Source organism: Mobula hypostoma, chromosome X1 (assembly GCF_963921235.1).
Source record: "Mobula hypostoma chromosome X1, sMobHyp1.1, whole genome shotgun sequence".
Taxonomy (NCBI): domain Eukaryota; kingdom Metazoa; phylum Chordata; class Chondrichthyes; order Myliobatiformes; family Myliobatidae; genus Mobula; species Mobula hypostoma.
The window spans coordinates 67,888,873-67,901,587 of NC_086128.1; the positions used below are offsets into that span (position 1 = coordinate 67,888,873).

A 12,715-nucleotide genomic window follows, 5' to 3' on the forward strand; every position below is an offset into this window, starting at 1 on the left:
TTACCCCCTCAACCATCAGGAAGGAGGTACAGGAGCCTCAGGACTCACACCACCAGGTTCAGGAACAGTTATAACCCCCTCAACCATCAGGAAGGAGGTACAGGAGCCTCAGGACCCAACACCACCAGGTTCAGGATTAGTTATTACGGCCTCAGCCATCAGGAACGATGTACAGGAGCCTCAGGACCCACACCAACAGGTTCAGGAACAGTTTTTACCCCCTCAACCATCAGGAAGAAGGTACAGGAGCCTCAGGACCCACACCACCAGATTCAGGAACAGTTATTATCCCCTCAAACATCAGGAAGGAGGTACAGGAGCCTCAGGTCCCACACCACCAGGTTCAGGAACAGTTATTACTCCTCAACGATCAGGAAGGAGGTACAGGAGCCTCAGGACCCACACCACCAGGTTAAGGAACAGTTATTACCCCTCAACCATCAGGAAGGAGGTACAGGAGCCTCAGGTCCCACACCACCAGGTTCAGGAACAGTTCAGGAAGAAGGTAAAGGAGCCTCAGGACCCACACCACCAGATTCAGGAACAGTTATTACCCCCTCAACCATCAGGAAGGAGGTACAGGAGCATCAGGACCCACACCACCAGGTTCAGGAACAGTTATTACCCCCTCAACCATCAGGAAGGAGGTACAGGAGCATCAGGACCCATACCACCAGGTTCAGGAACAGTTATTACCCCCTCAACCATCAGGAAGGAGGTACAGGAGCATCAGGACCCCCACCACCAGGTTCAGGAACAGATATCACCCCGCAACCATCAGGAAGGTGGTACAGGAGCCTCAGGACCCACACCACCAGGTTCAGGAACAGTTATTATCCCTCAACCATCAGGAAGGAGGTACTGGAGCCTCAGGTCTCACACCACCAGGTTCAGGAACAGTTATTACCCCCTCAACCATCAGGAAGGAGGTACAGGAGCATCAGGACCCACACCACCAGGTTCAGGAACAGTTATTACCCCCTCAACCATCAGGAAGGAGGTACAGGAGCATCAGGTCCCACACCACCAGGTTCAGGAACAGTTATTACCCCTCAACCATCAGGAAGGAGGTACAGCAGCCTCAGGACTCACACCACCAGGTTCAGGAACAGTTATGACCCCTCAACCATCAGGAAGGAGGTACAAGAGCCTCAGGTCCGACACCACCAGGTTCAGGAACAGTTATTACCCCTCAACCATCAGGAAGGAGGTACAGGAGCCTCAGGACTCACACCACCAGATTCAGGAACAGTTATTACCCCCTCAACCATCAGGAAGGAGGTACAGGAGCCTCAGGACTCACACCACCAGGTTCAGGAACAGTTATAACCCCCTTGACCATCAGGAAGGAGGTACAGGAGCCTCAAGACCCACACCACCAGATTCAGGAACAGTTATTACCCCCTCAACCATCAGGAAGGTGTTACAGGAGCCTCAGGACCCGCACCACCAGATTCAGGAACAGTTATTACCCCCTCAATCATTAGGAAGGAGGTACAGGAGCATAAGGACCCACACCACCAGGTTCAGGAACAGTTATTACCCCCTCAACCATCAGGAAGGAGGTACAGGAGCCTCAGGAAGCACACCACCAGGTTCAGGAACAGTTATTACCCCCTCAATCATCAGGAAGGAGGTACAGGAGCATCAGGACCCACACCACCAGGTTCAGGAACAGTTACTGCCCCTCAATCATCAGGAAGGAGGTATATGAGCCTCAGGTCCCACACCACCAGGTTAAGGAACAGCTATTACCCCCTCACCCGTCAGGAAGGAGGTACAGGAGCCTCTGGACCCACACCACCAGGTTCAGGAACAGTCATTACCCCGTCAACCATCAGGAAGGAGGTACAGGAGCATCAGGACCCACACCACCAGGTTCAGGAACAGTTATTACCCCATCAACCATCAGGAAGAAGGTACAGGAGCCTCAGGACCCACATCACCAGATTCAGGAACAGTTATTACCCCATCAACCACCAGGTTCAGGAACAGTTATTACTCCTCAACGATCAGGAAGGAGGTACAGGAGCCTCAGGACCCACACCACCAGGTTAAGGAACAGTTATTACCCCTCAACCATCAGGAAGGAGGTACAGGAGCCTCAGGTCCCACACCACCAGGTTCAGGATTAGTTATTATGCCCTCAGCCATCAGAAAGGATGTACAGGAGCCTCAGTTCCCACATCACCAGGTTCAGGAACAGTTATTACCCCTCAACCATCAGGATGGAGGTACAGGAGCCTCAGGACCCACACCACCAGGTTCAGGAACAGTTACTGCCCCTCAATCATCAGGAAGCAGGTACATGAGCCTCAGGTCCCACACCACCAGGTTAAGGAACAGTTATTACCCCGTCAACCATCAGGAAGAAGGTATAGGAGCATCAGGACCCACACCACCAGTTTCAGGAACAGTTATTACCCCCTCAACCAACAGGAAGGAGGTACAGGAGATTCAGGACCCACACCACCGGGTTCAGGAACAGTTATAACCCCTCAACAATCAGGAAGGAGGTACAGGAGGCTCAGGACTCACACCACCAGGTTCAGGAACAGTTATTACCCCCTCACCCATCAGGAAGGAGGTACAGGAGCATCAGGACCCACACCACCAGGTTCAGGAACAGTTACTGCCCCTCAATCATTTGGAAGGAGGTACAGGAGCCTCAGATCCCACACCACCAGGTTCAGGAATACTTATTACCCCCTCAACCATCAGTTAGAAGGTACAGGAGCATCAGGACCCACACCACCAGGTTCAGAAACAGTTACTGCCCCTCAATCATCAGGAAGGAGGTACAGGAGCCTCAGGTCCAACACCACCAGGTTCAGGAACAGGTATTACCCCCTCAACCATCAGCAAGAAGGTACAGGAGCCTCAGGACCCACACCACCAGATTCAGGAACAGTTATTACCCCCTCAACCATCAGGAAGGAGGTACAGGAGCCTCAGGACTCACACCACCAGGTTCAGGAACAGTTATAACCCCCTCAACCATCAGGAAGGAGGTACAGGAGCCTCAGGACCCACACCACCAGGTTCAGGATTAGTTATTACGGCCTCAGCCATCAGGAACGATGTACAGGAGCCTCAGGACCCACACCACCAGGTTCAGGAACAGTTTTTACCCCCTCAACCATCAGGAAGAAGGTACAGGAGCCTCAGGACCCACACCACCAGATTCAGGAACAGTTATTATCCCCTCAAACATCAGGAAGGAGGTACAGGAGCCTCAGGTCCCACACCACCAGGTTCAGGAACAGTTATTACTCCTCAACGATCAGGAAGGAGGTACAGGAGCCTCAGGACCCACACCACCAGGTTAAGGAACAGTTATTACCCCTCAACCATCAGGAAGGAGGTACAGGAGCCTCAGGTCCCACACCACCAGGTTCAGGATTAGTTATTATGCCCTCAGCCATCAGAAAGGATGTACAGGATCCTCAGTTCCCACATCACCAGGTTCAGGAACAGTTATTACCCCTCAACCATCAGGATGGAGGTACAGGAGCCTCAGGACCCACACCACCAGGTTCAGGAACAGTTATTACCCCTCAACCATCAGGAAGGAGGTACAGGAGCCTCAGGACCCACACCACCAGATTCAGGAACAGTTATTATCCCCTCAACCATCAGGAAGGAGGTACAGGAGCCTCAGGTCCCACATCACCAGGTTCAGGAAATTGATTAAACCTTCAACCATCAGGAAGGAGGTACAGGAGCCTCAGGACCCACACCACCAGATTCAGGAACAGTTATTACCCCCTCAACCATCAGGAAGGCGGTACAGGAGCCTCAGGACCCGCACCACCAGATTCAGGAACAGTTATTACCCCCTCAATCATTAGGAAGGAGGTACAGGAGAATAAGGACCCACACCACCAGGTTCAGGAACAGTTATTACCCCCTCACCCGTCAGGAAGGAGGTACAGGAGCCTCTGGACCCACACCAACAGGTTCAGGAACAGTTCAGGAAGAAGGTGCAGGAGCCTCAGGACCTGCACCACCAGATTCAGGAACAGTTATTACCCCCTCAACCATCAGGAAGGTGGTACAGGAGCCTCAGTACCCACACCACCAGGTTCAGGAACAGTTATTATCCCTCAACCATCAGGAAAGAGGTACTGGAGCCTCAGGACCCACACCACCAGGTTCAGGAACAGTTATTACCTCGTCAACCATCAGGAAGGAGGTACAGGAGCATCAGGACCCACACCACCAGATTCAGGAACAGTTACTATCCCCTCAATCATTAGGAAGGAGGTACAGGAGCCTCAGGTCCCACACCACCAGGTTCAGGAACAGTTATTACTCCTCAATGATCAGGAAGGAGGTACAGGAGCCTCAGGACCCACACCACCAGGTTCAGGAACAGTTATTACTCCTCAACGATCAGGAAGGAGGTACAGGAGCCTCAGGACCCACACCACCAGGTTCAGGGACAGTTATTACCCCTCAACCATCAGGAAGGAGGTACAGGAGCCTCAGGTCCCACACCACCAGGTTCAGGATTAGTTATTACGCCCTCAGCCATCAGAAAGGAGGTACAGGAGCCTCAGGAAGCACACCACCAGGTTCAGGAACAGTTATTACCCCCTCAATCATCAGGAAGGAGGTACAGGAGCCTCAGGACCCACACCACCAGGTTCAGGAACAGTTACTGCCCCTCAATCATCAGGAAGGAGGTACATGAGCCTCAGGTCCCATACCACCAGGTTAAGGAACAGTTATTACCCCGTCAACCATCAGGAAGAAGGTATAGGAGCATCAGGACCCACACCACCAGTTTCAGGAACAGTTATTACCCCCTCAACCAACAGGAAGGAGGTACAGGAGCATCAGGACCCACACCACCAGGTTCAGGAACAGTTATTACCCCCTCAACCATCAGTTAGAAGGTACAGGAGCATCAGGACCCACACCACCAGGTTCAGAAACAGTTACTGCCCCTCAATCATCAGGAAGGAGGTACAGGAGCCTCAGGTCCAACACCACCAGGTTCAGGAACAGGTATTACCCCCTCAACCATCAGCAAGAAGGTACAGGAGCCTCAGGACCCACACCACCAGATTCAGGAACAGTTATTACCCCCTCAACCATCAGGAAGGAGGTACAGGAGCCTCAGGACTCACACCACCAGGGTCAGGAACAGTTATAACCCCCTCAACCATCAGGAAGGAGGTACAGGAGCCTCAGGACCCACACCACCAGGTTCAGGATTAGTTATTACGGCCTCAGCCATCAGGAACGATGTACAGGAGCCTCAGGACCCACACCACCAGGTTCAGGAACAGTTTTTACCCCCTCAACCATCAGGAAGAAGGTACAGGAGCCGCAGGACCCACACCACCAGATTCAGGAACAGTTATTATCCCCTCAAACATCAGGAAGGAGGTACAGGAGCCTCAGGTTCCACACCACCAGGTTCAGGAACAGTTATTACTCCTCAACGATCAGGAAGGAGGTACAGGAGCCTCAGGACCCACACCACCAGGTTAAGGAACAGTTATTACCCCTCAACCATCAGGAAGGAGGTACAGGAGCCTCAGGTCCCACACCACCAGGTTCAGGATTAGTTATTATGCCCTCAGCCATCAGAAAGGATGTACAGGAGCCTCAGTTCCCACATCACCAGGTTCAGGAACAGTTATTACCCCTCAACCATCAGGATGGAGGTACAGGAGCCTCAGGACTCACAGCACCAGGTTCAGGAACAGTTATTACCCCTCAGCCATCAGGAAGGAGGTACAGGAGCCTCAGGACCCACACCACCAGGTTCAGGAACAGTTATTACCCCTCAACCATCAGGAAGGAGGTACAGGAGCCTCAGGACCCACACCACCAGATTCAGGAACAGTTATTATCCCCTCAACCATCAGGAAGGAGGTACAGGAGCCTCAGGTCCCACATCACCAGGTTCAGGAAATTTATTAAACCTTCAACCATCAGGAAGGAGGTACAGGAGCCTCAGGGCCCACACCACCAGATTCAGGAACAGTTATTACCCCCTCAACCATCAGGAAGGCGGTACAGGAGCCTCAGGACCCGCACCACCAGATTCAGGAACAGTTATTACCCCCTCAATCATTAGGAAGGAGGTACAGGAGCATAAGGACTCACACCACCAGGTTCAGGAACAGTTATTACCCCCTCACCCGTCAGGAAGGAGGTACAGGAGCCTCTGGACCCACACCAACAGGTTCAGGAACAGTTCAGGAAGAAGGTGCAGGAGCCTCAGGACCTGCACCACCAGATTCAGGAACAGTTATTACCCCCTCAGCCATCAGGAAGGTGGTACAGGAGCCTCAGGACCCACACCACCAGGTTCAGGAACAGTTATTATCCCTCAACCATCAGGAAGTAGGTACTGGAGCCTCAGGACCCACACCACCAGGTTCAGGAACAGTTATTACCTCGTCAACCATCAGGAAGGAGGTACAGGAGCATCAGGACCCACACCACCAGATTCAGGAACAGTTACTATCCCCTCAATCATCAGGAAGGAGGTACAGGAGCCTCAGGTCCCACACCACCAGGTTCAGGAACAGTTATTACTCCTCAATGATCAGGAAGGAGCTACAGGAGCCTCAGGACCCACACCACCAGGTTCAGAAACAGTTATTACTCCTCAACGATCAGGAAGGAGGTACAGGAGCCTCAGGACCCACACCACCAGGTTCAGGGACAGTTATTACCCCTCAACCATCAGGAAGGAGGTACAGGAGCCTCAGATCCCACACCACCAGGTTCAGGATTAGTTATTACGCCCTCAGCCATCAGAAAGGATGTACAGGAGCCTCAGTTCCCACATCACCAGGTTCAGGAACAGTTATTACCCCTCAACCATCAGGAAGGAGGTACAGGAGCCTCAGGTCCCACACCACCAGGTTCAGGAACAGTTATTACCCCTCAACCATCAGGAAGGAGGTACAGGAGCCTCAGGACTCACACCACCAGGTTCAGGAACAGTTATAACCCCCTCGACCATCAGGAAGGAGGTACAGGAGCCTCAGGACCCACACCACCAGATTCAGGAGCAGTTATTACCCCCTCAACCATCAGGAAGGAGGTACAGGAGCCTCAGGAAGCACACCACCAGGTTCAGGAACAGTTATTACCCCCTCAATCATCAGGAAGGAGGTACAGGAGCATCAGGACCCACACCACCAGGTTCAGGAACAGTTACTGCCCCTCAATCATCAGGAAGGAGGTACATGAGCCTCAGGTCCCACACCACCAGGTTAAGGAACAGTTATTAGCCTGTCAACCATCAGGAATGAGGTACAGGAGCATCAGGACCCACACCACCAGGTTCAGGAACAGTTACTGCCCCTCAATCATCAGGAAGGAGGTACAGGAGCCTCAGGTCCCACACCACCAGGTTCAGGACCAGTTATTACCCCCTCAACCATCAAGAAGAAGGTACAGGAGCCTCAGGAACCACATCACCAGATTCAGGAACAGTTATTACCCCCTCAACCACCAGGTTCAGGAACAGTTATTACCCCCTCAACCATCAGGAAGAAGGTACAGGAGCCTCAGGACTCACACCACCAGATTCAGGAACAGTTATTACCCCCTCAACCATCAGGAAGGAGGTACAGGAGCCTCAGGACTCACACCACCAGGTTCAGGAACAGTTATAACCCCCTCGACCATCAGGAAGGAGGTACAGGAGCCTCAGGACCCACACCACCAGATTCAGGAACAGTTATTACGCCCTCAACCATCAGGAAGGAGGTACAGGAGCCTCAGGGCTCACACCACCAGGTTCAGGAACAGGTATTACCCCCTCAATCATCAGGAAGGAGGTACAGGAGCCTCAGGACCCACACCACCAGGTTCAGGAACAGTTACTGCCCCTCAATCATCAGGAAGGAGGTACATGAGCCTCAGGTCCCACACCACCAGGTTAAGGAACAGTTATTACCCCGTCAACCATCAGTTAGAAGGTACAGGAGCCTCAGGACCCACACTACCAGATTCAGGAACAGTAATTATCCCCTCAATCATCAGGAAGGAGGTACAGGAGCATCAGGACCCACACCACCAGGTTCAGAAACAGTTACTGCCCCTCAATCATCAGGAAGGAGGTACAGGAGCCTCAGGTCCAACACCACCAGGTTCAGGAACAGGTATTACCCCCTCAACCATCAGGAAGAAGGTACAGGAGCCTCAGGACCCACACCACCCGTTTCAGGATTAGTTATTACGGCCTCAGCCATCAGAAAGGATGTACAGGAGCATCAGGACCCACACCAGCAGATTCAGGAACAGTTATTATCCCCTCAATCATCAGGAAGGAGGTACAGGAGCCTCAGGTCCCACACCACCAGGTTCAGGAACAGTTCAGGAAGAAGGTAAAGGAGCCTTAGGACCCACACCACCAGATTCAGGAACAGTTATTACCCCCTCAACCATCAGGAAGGAGGTACAGGAGCATCAGGACCCACACCACCAGATTCAGGAACAGTTATTATCCCCTCAATCATCAGGAAGGAGGTACAGGAGCCTCAGGTCCCACACCACCAGGTTCAGGAACACTTATTACTCCTCAACGATCAGGAAGGAGGTACAGGAGCCTCAGGACCCACACCACCAGGTTCAGGGACAGTTATTACCCCTCAACCATCAGGAAGGAGGTACAGGAGCCTCAGGTCCCACACCACCAGGTTAAGGAACAGTTATTACCCCTCAACCATCAGGAAGGAGGTACAGGAGCCTCAGGTCCCACACCACCAGGTTCAGGATTAGCTATTACGCCCTCAGCCATCAGAAAGGAGGTACAGGAGCCTCAGGAAGCACACCACCAGGTTCAGGAACAGTTATTACCCCCTCAATCATCAGGAAGGAGGTACAGGAGCCTCAGGACCCACACCACCAGGTTCAGGAACAGTTACTGCCCCTCAATCATCAGGAAGGAGGTACATGAGCCTCAGGTCCCATACCACCAGGTTAAGGAACAGTTATTACCCCGTCAACCATCAGGAAGAAGGTATAGGAGCATCAGGACCCACACCACCAGTTTCAGGAACAGTTATTACCCCCTCAACCAACAGGAAGGAGGTACAGGAGCATCAGGACCCACACCACCGGGTTCAGGAACAGTTATTACCCCTCAACAATCAGGAAGGAGGTACAGGAGGCTCAGGACTCACACCACCAGGTTCAGGAACAGTTATTACCCCCTCAACCATCAGTTAGAAGGTACAGGAGCATCAGGACCCACACCACTAGGTTCAGAAACAGTTACTGCCCCTCAATCATCAGGAAGGAGGTACAGGAGCCTCAGGTCCAACACCACCAGGTTCAGGAACAGGTATTACCCCCTCAACCATCAGCAAGAAGGTACAGGAGCCTCAGGACCCACACCACCAGATTCAGGAACAGTTATTACCCCCTCAACCATCAGGAAGGAGGTACAGGAGCCTCAGGACTCACACCACCAGGTTCAGGAACAGTTATAACCCCCTCAACCATCAGGAAGGAGGTACAGGAGCCTCAGGACCCACACCACCAGGTTCAGGATTAGTTATTACGGCCTCAGCCATCAGGAACGATGTACAGGAGCCTCAGGACCCACACCACCAGGTTCAGGAACAGTTTTTACCCCCTCAACCATCAGGAAGAAGGTACAGGAGCCGCAGGACCCACACCACCAGATTCAGGAACAGTTATTATCCCCTCAAACATCAGGAAGGAGGTACAGGAGCCTCAGGTTCCACACCACCAGGTTCAGGAACAGTTATTACTCCTCAACGATCAGGAAGGAGGTACAGGAGCCTCAGGACCCACACCACCAGGTTAAGGAACAGTTATTACCCCTCAACCATCAGGAAGGAGGTACAGGAGCCTCAGGTCCCACACCACCAGGTTCAGGATTAGTTATTATGCCCTCAGCCATCAGAAAGGATGTACAGGAGCCTCAGTTCCCACATCACCAGGTTCAGGAACAGTTATTACCCCTCAACCATCAGGATGGAGGTACAGGAGCCTCAGGACTCACAGCACCAGGTTCAGGAACAGTTATTACCCCTCAGCCATCAGGAAGGAGGTACAGGAGCCTCAGGACCCACACCACCAGGTTCAGGAACAGTTATTACCCCTCAACCATCAGGAAGGAGGTACAGGAGCCTCAGGACCCACACCACCAGATTCAGGAACAGTTATTATCCCCTCAACCATCAGGAAGGAGGTACAGGAGCCTCAGGTCCCACATCACCAGGTTCAGGAAATTTATTAAACCTTCAACCATCAGGAAGGAGGTACAGGAGCCTCAGGGCCCACACCACCAGATTCAGGAACAGTTATTACTCCTCAACGATCAGGAAGGAGGTACAGGAGCCTCAGGACCCACACCACCAGGTTCAGGGACAGTTATTACCCCTCAACCATCAGGAAGGAGGTACAGGAGCCTCAGATCCCACACCACCAGGTTCAGGATTAGTTATTACGCCCTCAGCCATCAGAAAGGATGTACAGGAGCCTCAGTTCCCACATCACCAGGTTCAGGAACAGTTATTACCCCTCAACCATCAGGAAGGAGGTACAGGAGCCTCAGGTCCCACACCACCAGGTTCAGGAACAGTTATTACCCCTCAACCATCAGGAAGGAGGTACAGGAGCCTCAGGACTCACACCACCAGGTTCAGGAACAGTTATAACCCCCTCGACCATCAGGAAGGAGGTACAGGAGCCTCAGGACCCACACCACCAGATTCAGGAGCAGTTATTACCCCCTCAACCATCAGGAAGGAGGTACAGGAGCCTCAGGAAGCACACCACCAGGTTCAGGAACAGTTATTACCCCCTCAATCATCAGGAAGGAGGTACAGGAGCATCAGGACCCACACCACCAGGTTCAGGAACAGTTACTGCCCCTCAATCATCAGGAAGGAGGTACATGAGCCTCAGGTCCCACACCACCAGGTTAAGGAACAGTTATTAGCCTGTCAACCATCAGGAATGAGGTACAGGAGCATCAGGACCCACACCACCAGGTTCAGGAACAGTTACTGCCCCTCAATCATCAGGAAGGAGGTACAGGAGCCTCAGGTCCCACACCACCAGGTTCAGGACCAGTTATTACCCCCTCAACCATCAAGAAGAAGGTACAGGAGCCTCAGGAACCACATCACCAGATTCAGGAACAGTTATTACCCCCTCAACCACCAGGTTCAGGAACAGTTATTACCCCCTCAACCATCAGGAAGAAGGTACAGGAGCCTCAGGACTCACACCACCAGATTCAGGAACAGTTATTACCCCCTCAACCATCAGGAAGGAGGTACAGGAGCCTCAGGACTCACACCACCAGGTTCAGGAACAGTTATAACCCCCTCGACCATCAGGAAGGAGGTACAGGAGCCTCAGGACCCACACCACCAGATTCAGGAACAGTTATTACGCCCTCAACCATCAGGAAGGAGGTACAGGAGCCTCAGGGCTCACACCACCAGGTTCAGGAACAGGTATTACCCCCTCAATCATCAGGAAGGAGGTACAGGAGCCTCAGGACCCACACCACCAGGTTCAGGAACAGTTACTGCCCCTCAATCATCAGGAAGGAGGTACATGAGCCTCAGGTCCCACACCACCAGGTTAAGGAACAGTTATTACCCCATCAACCATCAGTTAGAAGGTACAGGAGCCTCAGGACCCACACTACCAGATTCAGGAACAGTAATTATCCCCTCAATCATCAGGAAGGAGGTACAGGAGGATCAGGACCCACACCACCAGGTTCAGAAACAGTTACTGCCCCTCAATCATCAGGAAGGAGGTACAGGAGCCTCAGGTCCAACACCACCAGGTTCAGGAACAGGTATTACCCCCTCAACCATCAAGAAGAAGGTACAGGAGCCTCAGGAACCACATCACCAGATTCAGGAACAGTTATTACCCCCTCAACCACCAGGTTCAGGAACAGTTATTACCCCCTCAACCATCAGGAAGAAGGTACAGGAGCCTCAGGACTCACACCACCAGATTCAGGAACAGTTATTACCCCCTCAACCATCAGGAAGGAGGTACAGGAGCCTCAGGACTCACACCACCAGGTTCAGGAACAGTTATAACCCCCTCGACCATCAGGAAGGAGGTACAGGAGCCTCAGGACCCACACCACCAGATTCAGGAACAGTTATTACGCCCTCAACCATCAGGAAGGAGGTACAGGAGCCTCAGGGCTCACACCACCAGGTTCAGGAACAGGTATTACCCCCTCAATCATCAGGAAGGAGGTACAGGAGCCTCAGGACCCACACCACCAGGTTCAGGAACAGTTACTGCCCCTCAATCATCAGGAAGGAGGTACATGAGCCTCAGGTCCCACACCACCAGGTTAAGGAACAGTTATTACCCCGTCAACCATCAGTTAGAAGGTACAGGAGCCTCAGGACCCACACTACCAGATTCAGGAACAGTAATTATCCCCTCAATCATCAGGAAGGAGGTACAGGAGCATCAGGACCCACACCACCAGGTTCAGAAACAGTTACTGCCCCTCAATCATCAGGAAGGAGGTACAGGAGCCTCAGGTCCAACACCACCAGGTTCAGGAACAGGTATTACCCCCTCAACCATCAGGAAGAAGGTACAGGAGCCTCAGGACCCACACCACCCGTTTCAGGATTAGTTATTACGGCCTCAGCCATCAGAAAGGATGTACAGGAGCATCAGGACCCACACCAGCAGATTCAGGAACAGTTAT

The 12,715-nt window shown here is 52.6% G+C and overlaps 1 protein-coding gene across 1 annotated transcript; it reads left to right on the forward strand.

Annotated features, from left to right (window-relative positions):
* Nucleotides 1-768: 768 nt before the first annotated feature.
* Nucleotides 769-12,304, forward strand: LOC134340072 (uncharacterized; the record flags this gene model as incomplete). Its single annotated transcript, XM_063036892.1, has 14 exons — nucleotides 769-858; nucleotides 3,506-3,575; nucleotides 4,407-4,506; nucleotides 5,085-5,144; nucleotides 5,791-5,904; nucleotides 6,595-6,679; nucleotides 6,821-6,960; nucleotides 7,786-7,845; nucleotides 8,548-8,675; nucleotides 9,323-9,523; nucleotides 10,029-10,087; nucleotides 10,522-10,649; nucleotides 11,475-11,533; nucleotides 12,075-12,304. Coding segments are annotated over 14 exons (1,524 nt in total), but the record flags the coding sequence as incomplete, so codon positions are not given.
* Between the last annotated feature and the right edge of the window lie 411 nt (nucleotides 12,305-12,715).